The following is a 22945-nucleotide window of genomic DNA, read 5'->3' on the forward strand; positions in this document are numbered from 1 at the left end:
TCTGTCATCCTATTTGGTCTCTTGCTCTCAGTATTTGAAATTGCTTTAGAGTCGTAAGTTGAGATGGGTGTCCTATTATTCACAATAGCCCTTTTCCACCACAACTGGGTGACTGGGTTACCATGTTACTGAGGTGACTTGTGGAAAGCACCTAAAGATGGAGGCTGGTTGCCAGGGCAACCAACCGAGAGTACAGAGGTGGAACTTTCAGTCTGGCCTCCTGATTTTCAGGGCTGGGATAGAGGCTAGAGGTTGAATCAATCAATAACCAATAGCCAGTGACTTAGTCAATCATGCCTATGTAATGATACCTCCATAAATACCCGAAAGGACAGGGTTTGAAGAGCTTCCAGGTTGGTGAACATGTGGAGGGAGATGTGGGGAGAGTGGCTTGTTTAGAGAGCATGGAAGGTCCACCCCCTTTCCCTATACCTTTTCCTACATATGTCTTCTATTTAGTTGTTCCTGGGTCATATACTTTTCTAATAAATCAGTAATCTAGTAAGTAATATGTTTCTTTGAGTTCTATGAGCTGTTCTAGCAAATTAATTGAACCCAGGAAGGAAGGGGTGGTCAGAACCTCTGACTTATAGCCAGGCAGTCAGAAGTACAACTAACAACCTGGGCTTGTGACTGGCATCTGTAGGAGGAGGCCTGGGAACCTCCAATCTGTAGCACAGAATAACCTGGGCTTGGGACTAGGGTCTGAAATGGGGTTGGGAGCAGTCTTGTAGGACTGAACCCTTAACCTGTGGGATCTCATGCTATTTCCCAGTAGATGTGGCAGAAATCGTAGGACACCTGGCTCATGTCAGAGATTTGATTATTGTTGGTGTAGGGAACCCCTCAGTAGAATTGGGACCCAGTCTGCCTCCCATTTCTAGGGGAACTTTGAGTAAATTAAATTTTTCTTTCAATGACATTGACCTCTCTGTGTCATCACTCAGTCACTTTTATAAACTAACACCTAAACACATCTCTATTAATTTTTTTCCAGTCATTTACAAATGTAAAAAACACTCTCACAGAGAGTACAAAAACAGGCAGTTGGCTGATGTGGCCTGAGTGGCAGTTTACCAACCCATGGTCTACAGCCATTCTGCCTTGCTCTCCCACTAACTAGCTGTGTGTCCCCTAGTTAAGTGGGTTAATCTGGGTGTCTCAATTTCCCTCAAGTGTAAAATGAAGTTAATAGAATCTAGTTCACAGAGTTGTCATAGGAGTATTAAATTAGTTAATACATTTAAAGTACCTTAACACACAGGCCATAATCTCAGTGACTTCGACACCAATGAGCTGGAACTGGGCCACAATTCACAGGTTAAATTCACAAATGACAGTCCTCCATAAGACTGCCTTCACTTCCATCACCAGCTGTAAGCTCAGGACTTCTCAGGCCACCCTCACCTCTGGCTAGTGGGCTAAAAATTCAGGGGTTCCCAGTGCCCTTTTTGATACTTTGGTGATTCACTTCAATGACTCACAGAACTCAGGAAAGCACTATACTTATGATTATAGTTTTATTATAGCATTAGGATAAGAATGAGAACTAGCCAAAGGGAGAGACTAATAGTGTAAGATCTGAAAGGGTTACAAAAGTGAAACTTTTGTATGATCTCTGAGTCAGAGATACCTACAATACTGCCAACCAGGGAAGTTCACCTGAGCTCCCCGTCCAGAGTTTTTATCCAGGTTTCATTACCTACGCGGCCTTCAGGCCAAACTCAATCTCCAACCCTGCCTTATACCCCTGAGAGATTCTCCAAATGATATCTTCTGGTTTAAAACCCCAACTCTCTAATCACATGGTCTTTGTGGAGTGGCCAGCCCCCACCCTGAGTCATCTTCTCAGTGTCAACTCTCCAGGGACCCACCATGAGTCATTCTAGGTAGGATGAATTATCAGGGCCCACCAGGGGCATTTCCATTACTGGGGAAATTCCACAGAGCTAGAGGCTACCTCTCAATAATAGAGGACGAAATCTTTATTCTGCCAGCCATATTCTTTACTGCAAGTGTTTAGAGCTTACTTGCCAGAAACTTGGAATGAAAGCCAAAATCTTTATTACACAATAGTAAATGCTGTATAAGTTTTTGTTGTAACTTTTAAGCCATATGGAAACTGGCACAACATGGAAGGTGATTATCCAAAATTATTTTTCCCAAAAAACCAATTTCCCTAGAACTATGGGTACCTATCAGGGCATTGATTAATGTCGCACTAGATCAACATGAAGCATCTTTATATATAACATCAAAGTGCCCTGTGGAGGAAACCTGTCTGTAGATTTTTTCAAGTTTTTCTTTTTAATGTTACACAGACTAGTTAGCTATTGGTCTTCAAGTCTGTGTAATCAAAATTAATTTGTGTGTTCTCAGAAAATATGCCAGCTGGTCACAGAATACTAATTTAAACCATTGCTAGCTTTCATTTACAGGCATTTTAGTGAAATCTCTGAAATGTATCTCCCCTTTCGTCAAAACATTATACTCACGGGTCCATTCAGAAAAGCAGAAGGGCTGACCACAAAAATATGAAAGGCTTCGGGCTCAAACTCAAATTCCAGAGTTAAGTCCTGCAGGCTCAGGCCTGGGAAATTTCTTGAAACGTTGTAGGTCTGGCTAGCTATCGCTAGGTTCTGGCTCAGTACGTCGAGCGACCCTCTATGGGTTCTCTTTGGAGAAGGGGTTTGGAGCCTGGAGCCGGGACTGCAGTGCCGGAATCCGCTGCAATGCGCCCCGACGCCCCACGCGCGCCCTGCCTCTCGCCGCGCATGTGCAGTGCCGCCGCTGAGGCATTCTGGGAGATGTATTTTGCAGTCGAAGGGAACAGGCTCCTGCGAGACCCGCGAGCGCGCGAGACGTCCTCTTCTGCGCATGTGTGCCTTCCCTGTCCTCACAGCGCTGCCCCCGGGCGGGAGTGAGGCTCTGATCCTTGCACCTGGTTGGTCTTGGTCCGGGCTGGAGGTGCGCGGAGGAAGCGGGCGCCGATTTGGGGAAGTGGAGTGAGTGGGTGAAGAACAATAGGACTTTGGGGGTAGGCGTGAACCGGAGTGTGTCAAAAGCTGCAGTGACCATCCTTAACCTGGGTCCGTGAGTCTGGGGCGGGCGGGGTCCCGGGTCTGCATTCTTGCTGGTGTTGCGCTGCAGGTGTCGCGCTGCAGATGTCGCTGCCGGAGCGCGTCCAGCGGTGCCAGTGCGCGCACGTGGCACCAGGGTCAGGAGCGCCCTCCGGGGTGTGCAAAGAGAACCAAGTTTTACTGAAGGTCTGAAATGTTCCAGGTGGAGTACTACCTTACTACCTGCTTTTCCAAAGGCATCTAACTTTTAACCCTACAGCAACCCTCTAAGTCAGGTTTTCAACCATTGGCTGCAACGCAGTAGTGGTGGTGAAATCTGTTTAGTGAGCCAAGACTAGTATTTTATTTGCCAGTACTTTTAGGTCGTATATAATTTACATAGAATGATTTGCACATAATTTACAGAGTAAAAAGTTTGTAGATGCACCCGTATGATTACCACCCCCATCAAAATACAGAACATTTTAATCCCCCAGAAATGCAACCCCCCACCTGCTTAAGAACCAGTTTTTTTCAATTTCTATCTCTATAGGCTAATTTTGCTTTGTAGAACATCATATAAATGGAATCCTACAGCATGTACTCTTATATGCAAGCATTAAAAATAAATACTGTAAAGTAGCACATATGTATTCCCTTGTGATAAGGATTGTTTTATGAAATGTATTATATATAACTGTATTTTTAAAATGACTATTGGGCATCCATTAGCCAGACACTGCATTGCCAGTGCAATACTGAATCAAGCAGACAAAAATCCCTGCCTTCATGAAATTTTAGTTTTAGTAAGTAGAGATAGTCAATTAACAGTAAGCATAATTACGTAGTATATTAGATAGTAAATTATGTATTTGAACTTATACACAAAGAAAAAGTAGATCAGGGTAAGGGAGATGGGGGGATTAAGTTTAAATTAGGTAGACAGCGAAGGCCTCCTTGGTGATTTTTGAGCAAAGATGAAGAAATAGAAGGTTGTGCTGGGTAGAAGGAACAGCCAGCATGGACACACACACACACACACACACACACACACACACACACACATTAACATTAGGTTGTTTTGTAGAATATGTTTCTTACCTTAATCAAAATATGTTTCTTACCTAATCACTGATACAACATAGATATTATTTCTGATTTTACTGAGGCTCAGAAAGGTAAAGCTGAGTAACTTGCCCAAAGTCAAATAGCCAGCAGGTAAATTCAAGCCCAAATGTTTTCCTCTAAATCTCCTACCCTTTATAGAGGTCTCCCAACCTAAAACATAGGATTTAACTGACCTCTGCTCCTGCTTGGCTTGGAGCACAGGAATCTGTACCTCAGCTCCCCTGGGAAAGATTCCAGAAAGACTGTTGCATGAATCTCACCATGTGGACATTTTATTTCCAGGGTCTGTTGGTGTCTCTTCCCCAGTTCCTAGGTCCCAGTGAGAATCTGTTGCTGGTACATTCTACCTTCAGACTCCAACCTGTCTGTGCTCCTACAGCCCTAGTTAGAATCCACAGAAGGCATGACTAAACAGTCACAGAAGGATGTGCACCAGTTGCCATTACATATTGATAAATATTTGGCAACATCATTTTTGATGACTGTAAATTACTTTATCTTTGGAGTATATATCTGTTTTACCAGTTCCTTAATGTCTTCCAACTTTTCAATATGTTAAAAATGCTACAACAGATATCCTTGCAGCAGATATCCTAAATCTCAGTGCAAATCTGTGTTTTTTCTCACAGTGAGTTCTAGAGGGCCCCAGGGGACAATCTCCCACAGGGTGGCTTCCTCAACCCAGCTGTTGCGGCATCTGCATATGGGTTTGTTACACTGGTGATTCTGGGATCTTCAAGTCATACCTGGTCTCTCATGGCTCCATCCCTTCCCTTCCCTCTGTCCTCATAGATCTCTGTCTTCACCCAAAGGCTGCAGAAAATGACCAAGTCGCAGGTGAGTTAGTTTGTCCCATTATATAGGAACAGGAGTGAGGGACTGTAAAAATGACCATGTGAGCTAAAATCATGCAAAGCAATCTTAATAATTAGCAGGATTTTTTACATTGGTTACGGTTCTGTGACCTTTAAAAATTTTGGTCCAAACATTAAATCCTCTTACTGTTGGTTATACAAGTATAGGGAAATGAAAAATAGTAAAAACAAATATTTAGCACATTATAATTTGAAACATTGAGAATTAAAATATTTGTTGAAAAAACACTTACCGCGAGCATTTTGAACAGTGCCTTTTCTCTTTGTGTAACTTGGTAGCAAGTGAACATTTTTCTGTGCCTTGGCAAATTGGATCAGATTCCAATATTTGATCTTTTGGATCTAGGACATTCAGTTCTGGACATGTATGGGGCACTCACTAAATGTTTGCTTAGTGACTTAATGAATGAATGGCCTAATAAATAATGAACCCGTAAGTATAAACTACTCTAGATATTATTTTTGTGTCACCCATGAAGTGGAACACAAAACTAGACAAATGGGCATCAAAGGACCGTGCTAGAGAAACAGAATGAGACCAAATTAGTATAATACAACCCAAAATGAAATGGGGTTAAATTTCAGGAAGGATAATCAAGTAATGAACATGCTTAAAACCATTTGCCATGCTTTTTGTTTCTACTTTGTGCAATACCGATGACTTTAGTTGGAATAGGAATGTGTTGTTACAGGGACCGGTATCATTCAAGGACGTGGTTGTGAATTTCACCCAGGAGGAGTGGCAGTATCTGGACCTTCCCCAGAGGGATCTATACAAGGATGTGATGCTGGAGAACTATATCAACCTCATCTCAGTGGGTGAGGACCATTTCCCAGTGTTGACTGACATGTGCCTGGTTAATTACTTTTCCTTTCTCAGTTGCTCCAAATTGTCAGTCCTTGGAAGTACTTTTACAAGTATGGCTCTGAGTCTTAGTAGATTTAGCATTGACAGTCTCTGGGAGGTACAACTACAAGTTTGTTTAAAGACCTCTCTTTTTCAGATACAAATGGGCACCTTCATCGGGCAGTTCCTGATGAAGTTCAGAGTTCAAAGGACCTGAAGCCCAGGTAGCTAGGTCCAAATCCCATATCATTTTCCATTGACAGGCTATCAAACTACTAAGCCATGTGTGATCCACAAGTTGGAACAAGGTGAAGAACCATGGATGGTAGAGAGAGAAATCCCAAATTGGAGCTATGCAGGTGAGTTAGGTAAAGAGCTCTGTGGATGGAAGTGAATGAAATTACGATCACAGTTGATCTGGGGCTCCTGGGTGGCTCTGTCCGTTAAGCGTCTGACTTTGGCTCAGGTCATGATCTCGTGGTCCGTGAGTTCAAGCCCCATTTCGGGCTCTGTGCTGATAGCTCAGAGTCTGGAGCCTGCTTTGGATTCTGTGTCTCCCTCTCTTTGCCCTTCCCCTTGTCTCTCAAAAATAAATAAAACATTAAAAAAAAATCACAGTTGATCTAATGGTTACCAGAGGGGAGGTGGTGAGAGGATGGGTGAAATAGAGGAAGGGAATTTAGAGTATATTTATCATGGGGCACCTGGGTGGCTCCATCAGTTAAGCGTCCAACTTCAGCTCAGGTCATGATCTCATGATTCATGAGTTCAAGCCCCGCATCAGGCTGCTTGCTGACAGCTCAGAGCCTGGAGCCTGCTTTAGATTCTGTGTCTCCCTCTCTATCTGCCCCTCCCACCGCTCATGCTGTGTCTCTGTCTCCCTCTCAAAAATAAGTAAACATTAAAAAAATTTTTAAAGAGTATATTTATCACGATGAGCACTGAGTAATATATGGAACTGTTGAATCACTATATTTTACACCTGAAACTAATATAACACTATATGTTAACTATACTGGAATTTAAAAGAAGTTTTAGAAAAAGATCACAGTTGATCAATAAGGGTTAGCATCTTTGAAAAATATGCTTCAGGACTCTCTTCTTAAAGGCCTTAGACCTTTTGAAATAACTGGGATGGCCGACATAAGTTCCTTATTCACCTGAACACTATTTCCATATATCACCTTCCCACAGTAATGCTTTTCTTTTCATGGCTGTTAAAGAGTGATGTTTTCCTTGCCAGGTATATTCTGCCTGTGATTCTCACCAACTTCATTTAAGACGTAGAGAAGATTTTTTCTTTTCTTTTTTTTTTTTTTCAATTTTGACAAAGTATACATAACGCAGAATTTAACTATTTTTAAGCATACAGTTCAGTGCCATTGAGTGTATGCCCACTGATGTGCCACCATCACCACCATCCATCTCCAGAGCTCTTTCATCATCACGAGTTGAAACTCTGTACCCCATTAAACAATAACTCCCCATTCTACCTCCCCTGCTTGCCCCTGGGAACCACTATTCTCCTTTCTTTGCTATGAATCTGACTATTCTGGGTACCCCATCTAAATGGAATCATACAATATTTGTCCTTTTATATCTGATTTATTTTACTTAGCTTAATACCTTCAGAGTTCATCCGTGTTACAGCATGTGATAGAATTTTATTCCTTCTTATGGCTGAATAATATTCTGTCATGTGTATATACCACATTTTGTTTATCCGTTCATTTGCAGTGAACATTTGAATTGTTTCCACCTTTGGGCTACTGTGAATTATGCTTCTATGAACATTGGTGTACAAATAACCTGTTTGAGCCCCTGCTTTCAGTTCTTTTAGGTATATACCCAGAAGTGAATTTGCTGGATCATGTGGTGATTCTGTGTTTACATTTTTAAGGAATTGCTATGATGTTTTCCACAGCTACCACACAATTTTACATTCTCACCAGCAGTGCCCAAAGTTTCCAGTTTTTCCACATTCCTCACCAATGCCTGTTATTTTTTGTTTGGTTTTGTTTTTATCATAGCAATCCTAATGGACATGAAGTAGTATCTTATTGTGGTTTCAACTTGCATTGAATGACTAGTGACATTGAGCATGAGTGTGTTTTGGCCATCTGTATATCTTCCTTGGACAGATGTCTAGTTTAGCTTCTGGGGACCTAGTGTTGGATAAAGAATGGAAATCCACTCACTTTCTTTAAAGACTGATGGCTTATAGGTTGGGAACGGGGTTAAGAAGTTAAGTAGAATTGTTGGATTCTGAGCCAAGGAATGACTTTATTGCTCTGATGTAGGTAGCATAAGTTTCACAATAGTCAAGTATTGCCTGAGGTTTATAAGATGGATGAAAATGAAGATAGATAGGATTTTAGATGCTGAATGAGAAATCTGCTGCTTACAGTCTCCATAGTAATAGAATCCAGAAATTTGGAAAGCATGATACAAAGCAGAAAGTGGCAAGCACATAGTTGTCTCAGGATCAATAATAATACACATAATGATCTCTGAGAAAATGTATTATATACGAAGCAGTATTCTGAGTACTTTACATCTGTTGACTCATTAATCCTCACAACACTACAAGGTAGGTGCTATTACTTTCCTTTTTTATGGAAAGGGAAATTGAGACCCAGAGAGATCAAGGAACTTGACCTGTGTCACATGTCTAATTAGTGAGGGAGGGAGCTAGGATTGAAACCCTGGTAATCTGGATTTACTGCCTGTGTGCTTAACTGCAGTTCCTCTTCCATATGTGGTAGGTAGAGAGGAAGGTGGGGAGAGTATTTAAAAGTCAGGATTGGGGTACCTGGGTAGCTCAGTGGGTTAAACATCTGACTTCAGTTTAGGTCATGATCTCACAGTTCATGAGTTGAGCCCCACGTTGGGCTCTCTGATGTCAGCACAGAGCCTGCTACAGATCTTCTCTTCCTCTCTCTCTCTGCCCCTTCCCTGCTCACGGTCTCAAAAATAATTTAAAAAAATTTTGAAACATCAGGATTAATGCAGTGTCTATGAACTATTATAGAATAAGATGATACACTGAGCAGCAAGAATCCAGTGGTTAATCTGTCTTGAGGCAGGTAGTATTTTGCTTACCCTGTGGCCTCTCTCTCTCTTACTGGACATAGGAATTCCTGGGCCCTCACACCCATACGAGAATGAATTACTGTTACATGGCTTTTTGAAGCACTGGCTACAAAGGTGTTCCTGCTTGCAAGTGGTTGGTGGTTTTGTCAAATCAATTTCGTGTTGATGGACGAATAGACAAGAGCTCAGAGACATTGGAAACAAAGAGACAAGTGGAGATTACATTAGAGCAATCCGACAATGAGCTGATGAGCACCAGCTCAGATCTCTCTGTTCCTCAGCCAGTCTTTTCTTCATTTCCTCTAATCACCGTCTCATCCTAGTTATTTTCATTCACCAAATGGGCTCTTCCTATTGACCCTGTCACAGCTTTGATCCCTTTTACTGCTCTTTGGGATTATTTTCATTTTTCTCCCCAATTTGCAAAGTCCTAGTTGCATATAGCCAGATACATATGTGTTCTTGGTCATATTCTCTATTTCCATTTCTACTAATAATAGTTTTTTTTAAGTTGTGGTTTTCTTGCAAAGCTCAGGGGTGTGGATTCCATTTAGCCTTGGTATTTCTTTTAGATAGAGATACTAGGCCTGAGAGTAAAGATTCAGTCTCACAATAGGGTGAAAGGTTAGGAGCCATGATACATTAGCAGAAATATCCACACACATATAGTTAATTATGCTTCCTTATAGAAGAAACATGGCAACTTGATGACCACATGGAACAACACCAAGAGAACCAAGAAACACTTTTGAAGCATGCTGCATTCATTGACCAGGAAACTGGGACTGACGAGAAAGGTAACAAGTGTAATGCACTTGGAAATATATTTCATCTGAGCACAGACTTCATTTCTTCAAAACAGAGACTCCAAAAATATGACCCCTACGGTAGGAGTTTGAATTTTTTCAGCTTATTTAGTGGCAATAGAAGATACTCAAAAAAGACTGAATGTAGTGAATGTGGGAAAGCCTTCTTCCAGAAGTCAGACCTTATTATGCATAAGAGAACTCATACAGGAGAAAAGCCTTTTGTATGTACAGAGTGTGGGAAAGCCTTCAGCAAGAAATCCAATCTTGCTATACATCTCAGGATCCATACTCAAGAGAAACCTTATGAATGTACTGAATGTAGAAAAGCTTTCACCCATAAGTCACACCTGATTGAACATCAAAGAATTCACACTGGGGAGAAACCCTATGAATGTGGTGAGTGTGGGAAAGCGTTTTTCCAAAAATCACACCTCAGTATTCATCAGAGAACTCATACTGGAGAGAAACCCTATGGGTGTGACGAATGTGGGAGAGCCTTCAGCATGAAGTCTCACCTCTTTGTACATCAGAGAATACACACAGGAGAGAAACCTTACGTATGTACCAGGTGTGAGAGGGCTTTCAGTGAAGTGTCCTGCCTTATGAGACATCAGAAAATCCATACTGGGGAGAAACCTTATGAGTGTAATGAGTGTAAAAAAGCCTTTTCTGAGAAGTCTGACCTCCTCATACATCACAGAACTCACACAGGAGAAAAGCCCTATGAATGCAGTCAGTGTGGAAAAGCCTTCAGACATAGCTCGGCCCTCTGTCGACATAAAAGGACTCATAAAGAAAAAATTCCTTGAAAGAGAAACTAATGTGGGAATATCTTCAACTAAAAGCTTCAGTAGAAATCAAATCTTGTAGTGCTAGAGTGGCTCAGTCTGTTAAGCATCTGACTTTGGCCTAGGCCATGATCTCGCTGTTCCGGAGTTCAAGCCCCGTGTCCAGCTCTGTACTGACAGCTCAGGGCCTGGAGCCTGTTTCAGACTCTGTGTCTCCCTCTCTCTCTCTGCCCCTCCCCCCTCTCTTTCTTTCTCTTAAAAAGAAAGAAACATTAAAAAAAAAATCAAATCATATTATGTATCAAGAAGTCAAGCCTCTTAATTCAACATATTTTAAAAGTGTGTAATTATGTTTTCGTAGAAGTGATATTCCAGATGTGAACCAAAGTATTTCTAGAAGATATAGAAAGTATATCTCCTTGTCAGGGGCACCTGGGTGGCTCAGTCGGTTAAGCGTCCAACTTCGGCTCAAGTCATGAGTTCATGGTTTGTGAGTTCGAGCCCCACATTGGGCTCTGTGCTGACAGCTCGGAGCCTGGAGCCAGCTTCAGATTCTGTGTCTCTGGCTCTCTCTGCCCCTCCCCACTTGTGCTCTGTCTCTCTCTCTATCAACAATAAATAAAATGTAAAAAAAAAAAAAGCATATCTCCTTGTTAAAGGATAAATGCTCAATGTGGACCACAGAGACTTTTGAAATATTAGTAAGTGGACTAGTCCGAACAAAATTAGAAAACCATATATGGACAATCTACAAAATATGAAAGCCTTAGATTCCTGATTGTATATAAACCTTATATTGGAATTGTATATGTGAAGTTAACATAATTATGAATACAGAATAAGTGTTATGTGTACAATGCCATCTACCAAGATCTTTTATGTTGAATAATACTATTTTTCTTCTATTTAAAAGAAAATATGTCATTCAAGAAGAATTTAAAACTAATATTATAGGTCAACTGTACTTCAATTAAAATAAACTTTTCTTTCCTGTTGAATGCTGGTATGTGTATAAAAGACTTCTGTTAATTTTTGATCAGCAGTAGAGTATGAAAAGGTATTATTATACATATTTATATATGACATAGATACATGAAAGTGGGCAAAAGAAAGTAGTCATGGCTTCTTACAACATTCACTATGATTTAAATAGTGGTTTTTGGTGACTAAACCACCCCCTTCTTCCATATTGTTATTGTGTTCCCTAATTAAAGCCTTAATGCCCAGTACCTCAGAATATCACGATTTTTGGAAATAGGGCCTCTAATGAGTAATTAAGTTAAAATGAAGCCATTAGAGTAGGCCCTACTCATATGGGACCAGTGTCCTCATAAGAAAAGGAGATTAGGACACCAGTGATGTACATGCTCAGAGGAAAGACCGTGGGAAGAGGCAGCAGGAAGATGACCTCAGAGGAAGCCAACCCTGCTGGCACCTTGATCTTGGACTCCCAGCCTCCAGAAGTGTGAGAAAATAAATTTCAGTTTCTTAAGCTACCCAGTTTATGGATTTTGTTATGGGAGAACAGCAAACTAATACACACACTACTGCTCCTTTTCACTGGGACACTTCATAAAACTGAGTGTCCAAGGGGCGCCTGGGTGGCGCAGTCGGTTAAGCGTCCGACTTCAGCCAGGTCACGATCTCGCGGTCCGTGAGTTCGAGCCCCGCGTCACGCTCTGGGCTGATGGCTCAGAGCCTGGAGCCTGTTTCCGATTCTGTGTCTCCCTCTCTCTCTGCCCCTCGCCCGTTCATGCTCTGTCTCTCTCTGTCCCAAAAATAAATAAACGTTGAAAAAAAAAATTAAAAAAAAACAACAACAACTGAGTGTCCAAGTCATAAGTACTCTAGGGGCACCTGGGTGGCTCAGTCAGTTGAGCATCCGACTTTGGCTCAGGTAATGATTTTGTGGTCTGTGAGTTCAAGCCCCATGTCAGGCTCTGTGCTGACAGCTCAGAGTCTGGAGCCTGCTTCAGGTCTGTGTCTCCATCTCTCTCTTTCTCTGCCCCTCCCCCATCCTCTCAAAAATAATAAATAAACAAAAAAATTACTCAGGGCATCTGGGTGGCTCAGTCAGTTAAGCGTTCGATTTCGGCTCAGCGGTTTGTGAGTTCGAGCCCCACATCGGGCTCTGTGCTGACAGCTCAGAGCCTGGAGCCTGCTTTGGATTCTATGTCTCCCTCTCTCTGACCCTCCCCCACTTACACTTGCGCGCGCTCTCTCTCTCTCTCTCTCTCTAAGAATAAATACTTTTTAAAAATTATAAGTACTCTATAACCTAATAGTATGATTCGGGGTATGTTGTATTGTGTACCATTTCTGTATATTTCACCTCGTGATAGAATAGTAAGAAATACTTTAATAAGGATTTTATAATTCAGAAATGTAGAGACTTTTTTCAGAAAGAATAATTCATTTTTACAAATAAAATCCATTCCGTGGTGGGCAGTAGATATGCTATAAATTTCTATGTGAATATCGGTGGCATTAGAAGTCAACTTGTTCCTAATTTATTAATTAGAGATGGAGCTTCATTCTTCTGAAGTGAGTTTTAGTAGAGGTTTAGGAATACAGAAAAAAAATGTGAGGTAGTGTGAGAGCTCTCATTCGGGAGCCAGCTAGATCTAGATTGTGGATTTGCTTTGAGTCTTACGGTCTCTTCTGTGAATTAGAATAGTGCTGTGATTTCTTGGGTTATTGCAAGGATTACACAATGTAATACATGTATGGTGCTCATAAGATGTTAGCTGTGTTTAGATTTTTCAAGTGTATAATTGGAGTTCCCATTGTAATTAGACAAGGGAAACAATTCACTGTGATCAGGGCTTTGATGGAAGGAGATAGGACTGTGGGGGTTGCATGCATCATTCTTTTTCATTCTTAGAAGCAAGCGTATGGGCCTGGAACCACCACCCTGCATTGTTCTGTATTAAGTCACTTTGTTTAGAGGTTGCTTCTACAAGTGTACTACTAATGTCACAAAAACTAAAATAGGTGACATTGGCCTAGTTCTCTGGGAGTGAGAAAACTGATGTCAAAGCCTGGAAGGATGGTGACAAACTGGCAAAACATACGGTAACTTTGTCTCCTCTACATAAGCCTACTGTGCTGACAGCTCTAGAAGATATTAGAAAACAGAATGTTAGTAATATTTGCTGGTTGATACTTGCTGCCTTTGACAAGCTATGATGAGAAAGAGAGAAACTCAGGCAAAATCAATGATTGACAAGCCAAAATGAAAGCAAATAGAGTCCAGACATTTGGGGTCTTACACAGTTCAAGAAAAACCAACTATTCCAGACTTCATATAAGAACAGAATGTTTTAAAAGACTTTAAACATCAACAACCTGATAAACCTTTTCAGTGAAATAAAGGGACTCGGAAAAAAGATCCTGTTAAGAGGCTGAAATCTCATTCAGGTCTGAGATCTTCAAAGTTACAGCCTCATCTGCCACCCCAGCTCCATGGTACAGAAGCTCATCTTTAGTCAGCTGCAGCTAAGAAGATGGGCTTCCACGCCCAACCTAGCTCCTGCTTCTACGTAGAGGCTCAGCCCATGGCAAGGAAGGCCAAGTATACCGGGGCTCTGACCCCACCCCCCCATGCTCTAGCCTGTAGGGCAGATGTTCTGTCCAGGGCCACGACGAAAAGACGGCAAACTCTCATTCTACCAGGCCCCACTTAGAAGGCAAAGGTTCTATCCCGGAAGGAGTGAATCAGAAAGACCTTGGGTCTCCATTCCTCCCCCTAAATCCCACCTGTAGGGTTGAGTTTCCATGTCAAGAGGAGAAGTCCTGGAGTTTCCTCAGCTCCACTTGTAGGACACACGTCACTCCAGGAAAAACAGGCTGTCCCTTCCACCTCCCCTATTGCTCCAATGCAATAGATTAGACACCTGTCCAGAGGGAAGGCAAGAAGGGAAGGCTGGAAGCTCCACAGAAGGAGCTGACTTTGGTCCATAGTGTGGAGGAATGCATGACTTAGGCATTGTTGAAAATAGAGATACTAGTTGTAAGCAATTCTGTTCTGTAAGCAATCCAGTTCTAACAGTTCTATAAAACAAGTAATAACAAATGAAACAGCAGGCCATCCAGGAGTTTAACGGAAAGAACCACAGAAATAGCTTAAAAAGGGCCTTGTAAGATAATAGTTACAATAGTCCCTGTCCAGAAGGCTGGGTGCATGTCTAGGTATCACACACACATCAAGGACCAGCCAGAGCAGGCATGTGAAAGGCACTAGTCACTGACTAAACATGGGGAAGACTTGAAGGAGTCCCCCAAGTCATATGCAGATCCATTAACAAAGAGTAGAAGCCTTACTGGCTCAAGAGGCTTAATTAAGCACAACCTCTGACTGGCTAAACATTAAGTTTTTTGAGCCAGAGTGACTTCTGGGAAAGCACATAGGAGAACTGAGCAGTGATGTCAGAGGCTACACACTGTAGGGGAAAATAGACTCCACAAAATTAGCCCAGGGAAGCCATTAAGCAAACCAACACAATTAACAAAACAGAGCAACATCAATAAGCCCTGAGAGGGGTGCATCATAATCCAAAGTGGCTACACAGTATTATCTCAAAAGCCATGAGCGATACAAAGAAACAGTACTATAACCCTATACAGGAAAAACAGTGACAATAGAAACTACTTTGAGGAGGCCCAGATTTTGAATTTATATGGCAAAGATTCCAAAGAAGATACTATATTTTCTTTTTTTTTTTTTTAATTTTTTTTTCAACGTTTATTTATTTTTGGGACAGAGAGAGACAGAGCATGAACGGGGGAGGGGCAGAGAGAGAGGGAGACACAGAATCGGAAACAGGCTCCAGGCTCTGAGCCATCAGCCCAGAGCCCGACGCGGGGCTCGAACTCACGGACCACGAGATCGTGACCTGGCTGAAGTCGGACGCTTAACCGACTGCGCCACCCAGGCGCCCCAGTATATTTTCAAAAAGCTAAAGGAAATTATGACAGTAACTCATCAAATAGAAAATATCAATAGATAAAAATTATTTGAAAAAGCCAGGTAGAAATTCTGGTGTTGAAAGGTACAGTCCCTGAAATGAAGATTCACTATAAGGGCTCAAAAGTAAATTTAAGTCGGCAGGAGAATCAGGAAAATTGAAGATAGGTCATTAGTATACAATCTGAAAAAAGAAAGGGAAAAACAAAGAATGAAGAAACTGAGCTTTCTTGTCAGACATAGAAAAATCTTGGAAGTTGTCAATCCCATTTTTACAACAAGAAAAACAATCTGAACAAACTGGAAATCAACAACTCTTCTTGGATCTTGTAGAGAATTGAAGTCACAGGACAGACCACTACCATGAAAACTAGAGAGAAAGGCAGATACTCAGAGGTTGTAGGGAGATGATGGCTAAAGGGTATAGAATGTCTTTCTGAGGTGGTAGCTACACGTGTCTGTGAATATCCTGAAACCACTGAATTGTACACTTTGGGTGAATTGTATGATATACAAACTATATCTCCATAAATCTGTTTTTGAAAATTGAATTGTTGGGGGGCACCTGGGTGGCTCAGTCAGCTAAGCGTCCGACTTCAGCTCAGGTTATGATCTCATTGCTCATGAGTTCAAGCCCCGCATCAGGCTCTGTGCTGACATATCAGAGCCTAGAGCCTGTTTCAGATTCTGTGTCTCCCTCTCTCTCTCCCCCTCCCCTGCTCAAGTTCTCTCTCTCTCGCTTTCCAAAATAAATAATCATTTTAAAAAATGAATTGTTGGATCTCTAACATAAAGAGATACTTTACAGTTCAAAAGAGGGGAGAAGAAAGAAATTATAGGGGAATAGGGAGGTATTTGTGTGTGTCCTCTTGGTTTGGTCAAAAGACTAAATTATGTAAAGCAACAATTATAACACTGTGTTGTTGGGTTTCAACCTATAGAAACATATGTGACAACAATAGCACGAAGTAGGGGGAGTGGAGCAAATTTTCTATATATCATTGGGATTAAATTAATATTAATCTGAAGGATATTATGATAAATTAAGAAACACTCTCTAAGCCCTAGAGTAACCACTGAGGAAATAACAAATAGTTTAAAAATCAGTAGAAACTCTGCCCTCAAGAATGGAGAGCATATGGGGCACCTGGGTGGCTCAGTTGGTTAAGCGTCCGACTTCGGCTCAGGTCATGATCTTGTGGTCTGTCTGTAGGTTCGAGCCCTGCATCAGGCTCTGTGTTGACAGCTCAGAGCCTGGAACCTGCCTCGGATTCTGTGTCTCCCTCTCTCTCTGTCCCTCCCTGATCGTGCTCTGTCTCTCTCTCTCTCTCTCTCAAAAATAAATAAAGATTAAAATAATAATAATAATAATAATAATAAAAGAATGGAGAGCATAACTTCTCAGTCCTTAAGTGTGTGCTGTGCAGTGGCTTCCAAACTGGATAGTGTAGAAAGAGAGGGGGAAAGAGTAACTTTGCAGTGGAGAAGTATGACAAAAGCTGCCTCAGACACATCAATGTTGATATCAACACTGGTAAGTCATGTTGATACCACATCCCTTGCTATGATGTGAAATGGCGCTTGGCTTCTGTCATCTTCCTAAAATGCATAACTGCAGTCCAAGCATGAGAAAAATATCAGAAAAATCTCAATAGAAGGACATTCCACAAAGGTCCTGACCAGTCCTCGGGACTGTCAAGGTTGTAAAAATAAGGAAAGTCACAGAAACTGCCTCCACCAAGAGGAGCCTAAGGAGACATGATGACTAATACAGTGTCCTAGAGGGTATCCTGGAACAGAAAAAGGACATCAGATAAAAGCTAAAGAAATCTGAATAAAGCATGGGCTTCTGTTAATAATAATGTATCAACATCGGTTCATTTATTGTAACAAATGTACCATAGAATATAATAAATTTGTTTGTTTTTTTTTAATCTGAGAGAGAGCGAGAGCAGTAGGAAGAGAAGCAGAGAGAGAGAGCGTGGAGCCCAGCGCAGGGCTCCATCCCACAACTCTGGGATTGTGACAGGAGCCAAAACCAACTCAGATGCTCAGCCAGCTGAGCCACCCAGATGCCCCATAATATAATATGTTCATAAAAGGGAAACTACTTCGGATAATGGAATCAATAGTATATAAAATCTTGACTATCAATCTACATACTGCAGAATGCACAAATGGTATCCTCCAGAAAAGGAATCATCTGCTAGAAGTTCTCGAGAAAGCCCTGGGACGTGGAACAGAATTTAGAACGACAAGGCAGGGTAGGAGGTTTCCGGCCCCCTTCCTTTTTTACTAGAAGTTACTTGGGAAGCATTCTGACAGCTCCCCATCCACAAGATGTGATGAAAAAAGACAGAGTTGGCAAGATTGGGAAGACCTAAGTGTGAAGATTTGAGTGCGGCATACCTGGAGAAGAAGTTGGCATGAAGAATGGCATGGAGTGTGAGTCATGCTCTGAAGAGAGGATGTCCAAAGGGTGGGATGATGTGTCTAGGTGAGACGCATGAGAGAGCAAGGTTTTATACAATGTGTTTCTGTGAGGTTAGATGGAATTCACCATGTGAATGGAGGGAGTGCAGGGGAAATGTGGCAAGGTGGGTACCGTGAGTCTGGGATTCGAGTGAGAGCGATTTTAGAAACATTTTGAAGCTGAGGGTCTTACCCTCCCTTCACCTCACAGAACAGCACATTCCCCTGGGTTAGACAAATGCTGATGAGAGACCCAGGCCTCCGTCTCTTTGTTTCCCCAGGTGGCCAGTTTTCCTTCTGGGCCTGGTTGGCTGCAGGACAGATTCTGCTGGGTCTTCTCCTCTTCCAGGGAGCTCTACATAAATGTTCATAGCAGCATTATTCCTAATAGCCGAAAAGTAGAAAGAGCCTGACTGTCCACAAACTGATGGATGATAAATCAAATCCGGCATATCCATATGATGGAATATTGTTTGGCCATGAAAAGAATTAAGTACTGATACATACCACAACATGGATGAACCTTGAAAACATTATACCAAGTGGCACAAGGACCACACATTGCAATATTTCACTTATATTAAATGCCTCAATTAGGCAAATTCAGGGTCAAAGTATATTGGTGGTTGTCTAGAGGTGGGAAGGTTGGGGAGATACAGAGAGTAACTGCTAACGGGTTTGGGGGGGAGTTTGGTGAAAATATTCTAAAAATGATTATGGTGATAGTTGCACCACAATAAAACCGTATAAATATATACTTTATAGGGGTGCCTGCATGGCTCAGTTGGTTGAGCATCCGACTCTTGATTTCAGCTCAGGTCATGATCTCATAGTCATGAGATGGAGTTCTGCATTGGGCTCCGTGCTGAGTGTGGAGCCTGTCTGAGATTCATTCTCTCTCTCTCTCTCTCTCTCTCTCTCTCTCTCTCTCTCTCTCTCTTTCTGCCTCCTCCCCTGTTCACACACTCACATGCTCTCTCTCTCTCTCTCAAAATAAATAATTTTTTAATGTATATGTTTTATATAGGTGAATTGTATGTATGTGAATCATATCTCAAGCTGTCCTATAAAAACGAAACCCAGATCTGGTGCTGGGTATGCTTGTTGCCACTGGAGTGTCACGGCTTCTAGGCCCTGTCAACTGAGAGAGGAAAGAACTATATGTGTTTATACCGACTCCTGTATGTGCACATACCTGTGAATATCTCTCTCTGTATCGATCTGTGTCTACAGTAAGCCAAACATGATTTCACACTGTCTCTAGCTCTAATCCACTCGCACGTAGATCATCTTAGCCTTCCCTACATGCTTATCTGTAACCTGTCACTGCAACAGTGGGAAACCTGGCTCCCCCACCTGACACTCATTTATTTAATTGTTCAATTCTGGTATACATGTTTAGTGGTTCAGCATTATTATCCTGTACCCCGTGGAAAACAACTTTAGCAACTAGGTACAGTGTTTATGTTTATTGGCCTCTACTCTTACTCTTCTACTCATTTCCCAAGTCCATCAGGCCAACACCTTTTCCCCTCACCCCTACAGTGAGGTTACTTCATACATGTGTAATACAGTTAGATTCTTTTGACAAAGTCTAAACTGCATTGTGAAATCCTCCTACTGCTCAAGTTATGTTGTTAATTGATTACATTCAAGTTCATGGTTTGTGCCTTAAAGTGCTATGGGTTTCGACAATTTCACAGTATACCCATCATTTTAATGTCACATAAAAGTTTCACACCCTGGAAATCCCCTGTGCTTCACCTATTCAACTCCCCTGACCCCTCTAAATTTCTGAGAACCATTGCTGTTTGTATTGCCTGTATAGTTTCCTTTTCCAGAGTCCTATAAATGGATCCTACGGTAAGTAGCCTTTGCAGCTTGGCTTCTGTCACTTAGCAATATGCATTTAATATGCATTCATGTTTTTGTGTGGCCTGATAACACATTTCTTTTGTTGCTGGATAATATTCCATTGCATGGATGTACCAGCTATTTTTAGTAGATTTTTTTATTTAGAGCAATTTTAGGTTCACAGAAAAATTGAGCACAAAGTACAGAGAGTCCCCACACAGTGCATAGCCTTACCTACTATTACTATCCTACACCGTGGCACATTTGTTACAATGGATGAACTTAGAGGAAACATCATAATCATTCAAAATCTATAGTGTTCACTCTTGATGCCCTGCACTCTGTAGGTTTTTACAAATGTAACATGACATGTATCCACCATTATAATATCATACAGAATAGTTTCATTGCCCTAAAAAATGCTTTGTTATGTGCCAATTCACCTTTCCCTCCCCTTAGCCCCTGACACTCATCTTTTTCTTCTTTCTTTCTTTCTTTCTTTCTTTCTTTCTATTTTTTTATTTGTTTATTTTCAGTTTACATCCAAGTTAGCATATAGTGCAACAATGATTTCAGGAGTAGATTCCTTAGTGCCCCTTACCCATGTAGCTCATCCCCCCTCCCAGAATCCCTCCAATAACCCTCTGTTTGTTCTCCATACTTAAGAGTCTCTTATGTTTTTGTTCCCCTTCCTGTTTTTATATTATTTTTGCTTTCCTTCCCTTATGTTCATCTGTTTTGTGTCTTAAAATCCTCATATGAGTGAAGTCATACGATTTTTGTCTCTCTCTGACTAATTTTGCTTAGCATGATGCCCTCTAGTTCCATCCATGTAGTTACAAATGGCAAGATCTCATTCTTTTTGATTGCTGAGTAATACTCCATTGTGTATATATACCACATCTTCTTTATCCATTCATCCATCGGTGGACATTTGGGGTCTTTTCATACTTTGGCTATTGTTGATAGAAACACTGACTGATCTTTTTACTGCATCCAGAGTTTTGGCTTTTCCAGAATGTCATCTAATTGGAATTATACAGTATATAGCCTTTTCAGGTTGGCCTCTTTCACTTGGTATATGCATTTAAAGTTCCTCTGTGTCTTTTCATGGCTTAATACCTCATTTCTTTTTAGTGCTGAATGACATTCCATTGTCTGGAAGTACCAGTTCTCTTCTATTGCTACTACCCCTACTATTCATTCCTATTATAGTGTATTTATTATATGCAGGTGCTGAATTTTGTTGAATGCATTTTCGGCATCTATACATATGATCACATGGTCTTTGTGATTCGGCCTGTTAATAAGATGCACGTGCACACAGGGGAAGGGCACAGAGAGAGGGAGAGAGAGAATTCCAAGCAGGCTCCGTGGCTTTGAGTGCAGAGCTCAACTCTGGGCTCTATCTCATGAACAATGAGATCATTACCTGAGCTGAAATCAAAAGTCAGATGCTTAACCTACTGAGCCACCCAGGCATCCCGAAATATTTTTTTAAATATATGATTCATAGTACTCCCTGATTCAGATTGGCTTGTCACAACAGGTACTAATGGGTATCTGTTTTTCCTGACAAGTTTCCCAACAATTAAAGGAGCTCTGGGACGCCTGGGTGGCGCAGTCGGTTAAGTGTCCGACTTCAGCCAGGTCGCGATCTCGCGGTCCGTGAGTTCGAGCCCCGCATGGGGCTCTGGGCTGATGGCTCGGAGCCTGGAGCCTGTTTCCAATTCTGTGTCTTCCTCTCTCTCTGCCCCTCCCCCGTTCATGCTCTGTCTCTCTCTGTCCCAAAAATAAATAAACGTTGAAAAAAAAAATTAAGGAGCTCTATTTTTCTAATAGCAAAAATATATGCTCATTGTGAGAAATCAGACATCCAACTGTAAAGAAGAAAATGAAAAGAAGCTGAATTCCGCCACCCAATAAACACTATTTAGACATTTAATGGATTATCCCTTCATATGTATAGAGATATTTAGAAAACTTGGGGCATTGCTTATATGTTTATAACTAGAGTTTTAGCAGTATACCATAGACATCTATCTAATTATATTAAAATGGCTTGATAATATTCTGTATGGATGTAGCACAATATATTTAGCCAAACTCCTATTTGGAGGCCTGGTTTGTTTTCAGTTTTTCAGTAATCTAAACAATGCTGAGATAAACCTCTGGTTTCTGGATTAGGAGTTTTTTGTTTTTTTGTTTTTTTTTTTAAATTTTTTTTCAACGTTTATTTATTTTTGGGACAGAGAGAGACAGAGCATGAACGGGGGAGGGGCAGAGAGAGAGGGAGACACAGAATTGGAAACAGGCTCCAGGCTCCGAGCCATCAGCCCAGAGCCTGACACGGGGCTCGAACTCACGGACAGCGAGATCGTGACCTGGCTGAAGTCAGACGCTTAACCGACTGCGCCACCCAGGCGCCCCTGGATTAGGAGTTTAATATGCAGTTTGAATTTTATCCACAAGGGGGAAGCAGACCACCATGAGTGGACAAGCTAAGTTTTAAAAGCAAACAACTAGAAAATTCTTTGGCATACATAAGCTCCTCCCAAGCTTGTGAGGTAGATATTAATATTTTCCCCCATTTTCTAGGTAAGGAAACTAGGTGGGGGGAGAGTAAGTGATGTAAGTGTACAGATTCTCACCACCCAGTGAGTGCTGTGGTGGGATTCAAAACTGCCTTCTGATTCCATAGAGCTGGCTCGCTTCATCCCCCTGCACTTCCAAAGCTGACAGCAATAAAGGATTCTCCCTACATTCAATTCAGTTCTACGCACTGTGCTGGGACACCATGCAGAAATATATAGGAGAAGCCCTGCCCTTTAAGGGGTCGTTATCAGGTGTGAGGACAGACTTCTACATAAATAACTGAAAGACTAAACGTCCACCAGAATGGAGAGAGCCCAGGAAGGCAAGAACGTTACTTTGCAGTAAGGCGTAGCTTTATAAAAGAGGCATGGTAACAGTAAGAGCTAAGGTTTAGTTACCATTTCCTCTGTAAGAGGCACCATGCTAAGTGCTTTATGTGCACTCGTTAGAAATTCCCCA

The 22945-nt window shown here is 41.6% G+C and overlaps 2 protein-coding genes across 3 annotated transcripts in view; one reads left to right on the plus strand and one right to left on the minus strand.

Moving 5' to 3' along the window:
- Positions 1 to 2717, minus strand: part of LOC121045228 (zinc finger protein 300-like) — a 33871-nt gene extending 31154 nt beyond the window's left edge. For both annotated transcript variants that reach the window (XM_040497920.1, XM_040497927.1), the window contains exon 1: positions 2496 to 2717. The gene's annotated coding sequence lies outside the window, so the exon portion shown is untranslated. The remainder of the gene's footprint in view (positions 1 to 2495) is intronic.
- Positions 2679 to 10780, plus strand: LOC121045260 (zinc finger protein 182-like). Its single transcript, XM_040497965.1, has 5 exons — positions 2679 to 2967; positions 4980 to 5024; positions 5755 to 5881; positions 6173 to 6268; positions 9692 to 10780. The coding sequence occupies exons 1-5, from the start codon at positions 2878 to 2880 to the stop codon at positions 10618 to 10620; spliced, it is 1287 nt and encodes a 428-aa protein (XP_040353899.1). The 5' UTR covers positions 2679 to 2877; the 3' UTR covers positions 10621 to 10780.
- Positions 10781 to 22945: the final 12165 nt, after the last annotated feature.

Source organism: Herpailurus yagouaroundi, unplaced genomic scaffold (assembly GCF_014898765.1).
Source record: "Herpailurus yagouaroundi ecotype Mexico unplaced genomic scaffold, PumYag 29, whole genome shotgun sequence".
NCBI lineage: Eukaryota > Metazoa > Chordata > Mammalia > Carnivora > Felidae > Herpailurus > Herpailurus yagouaroundi.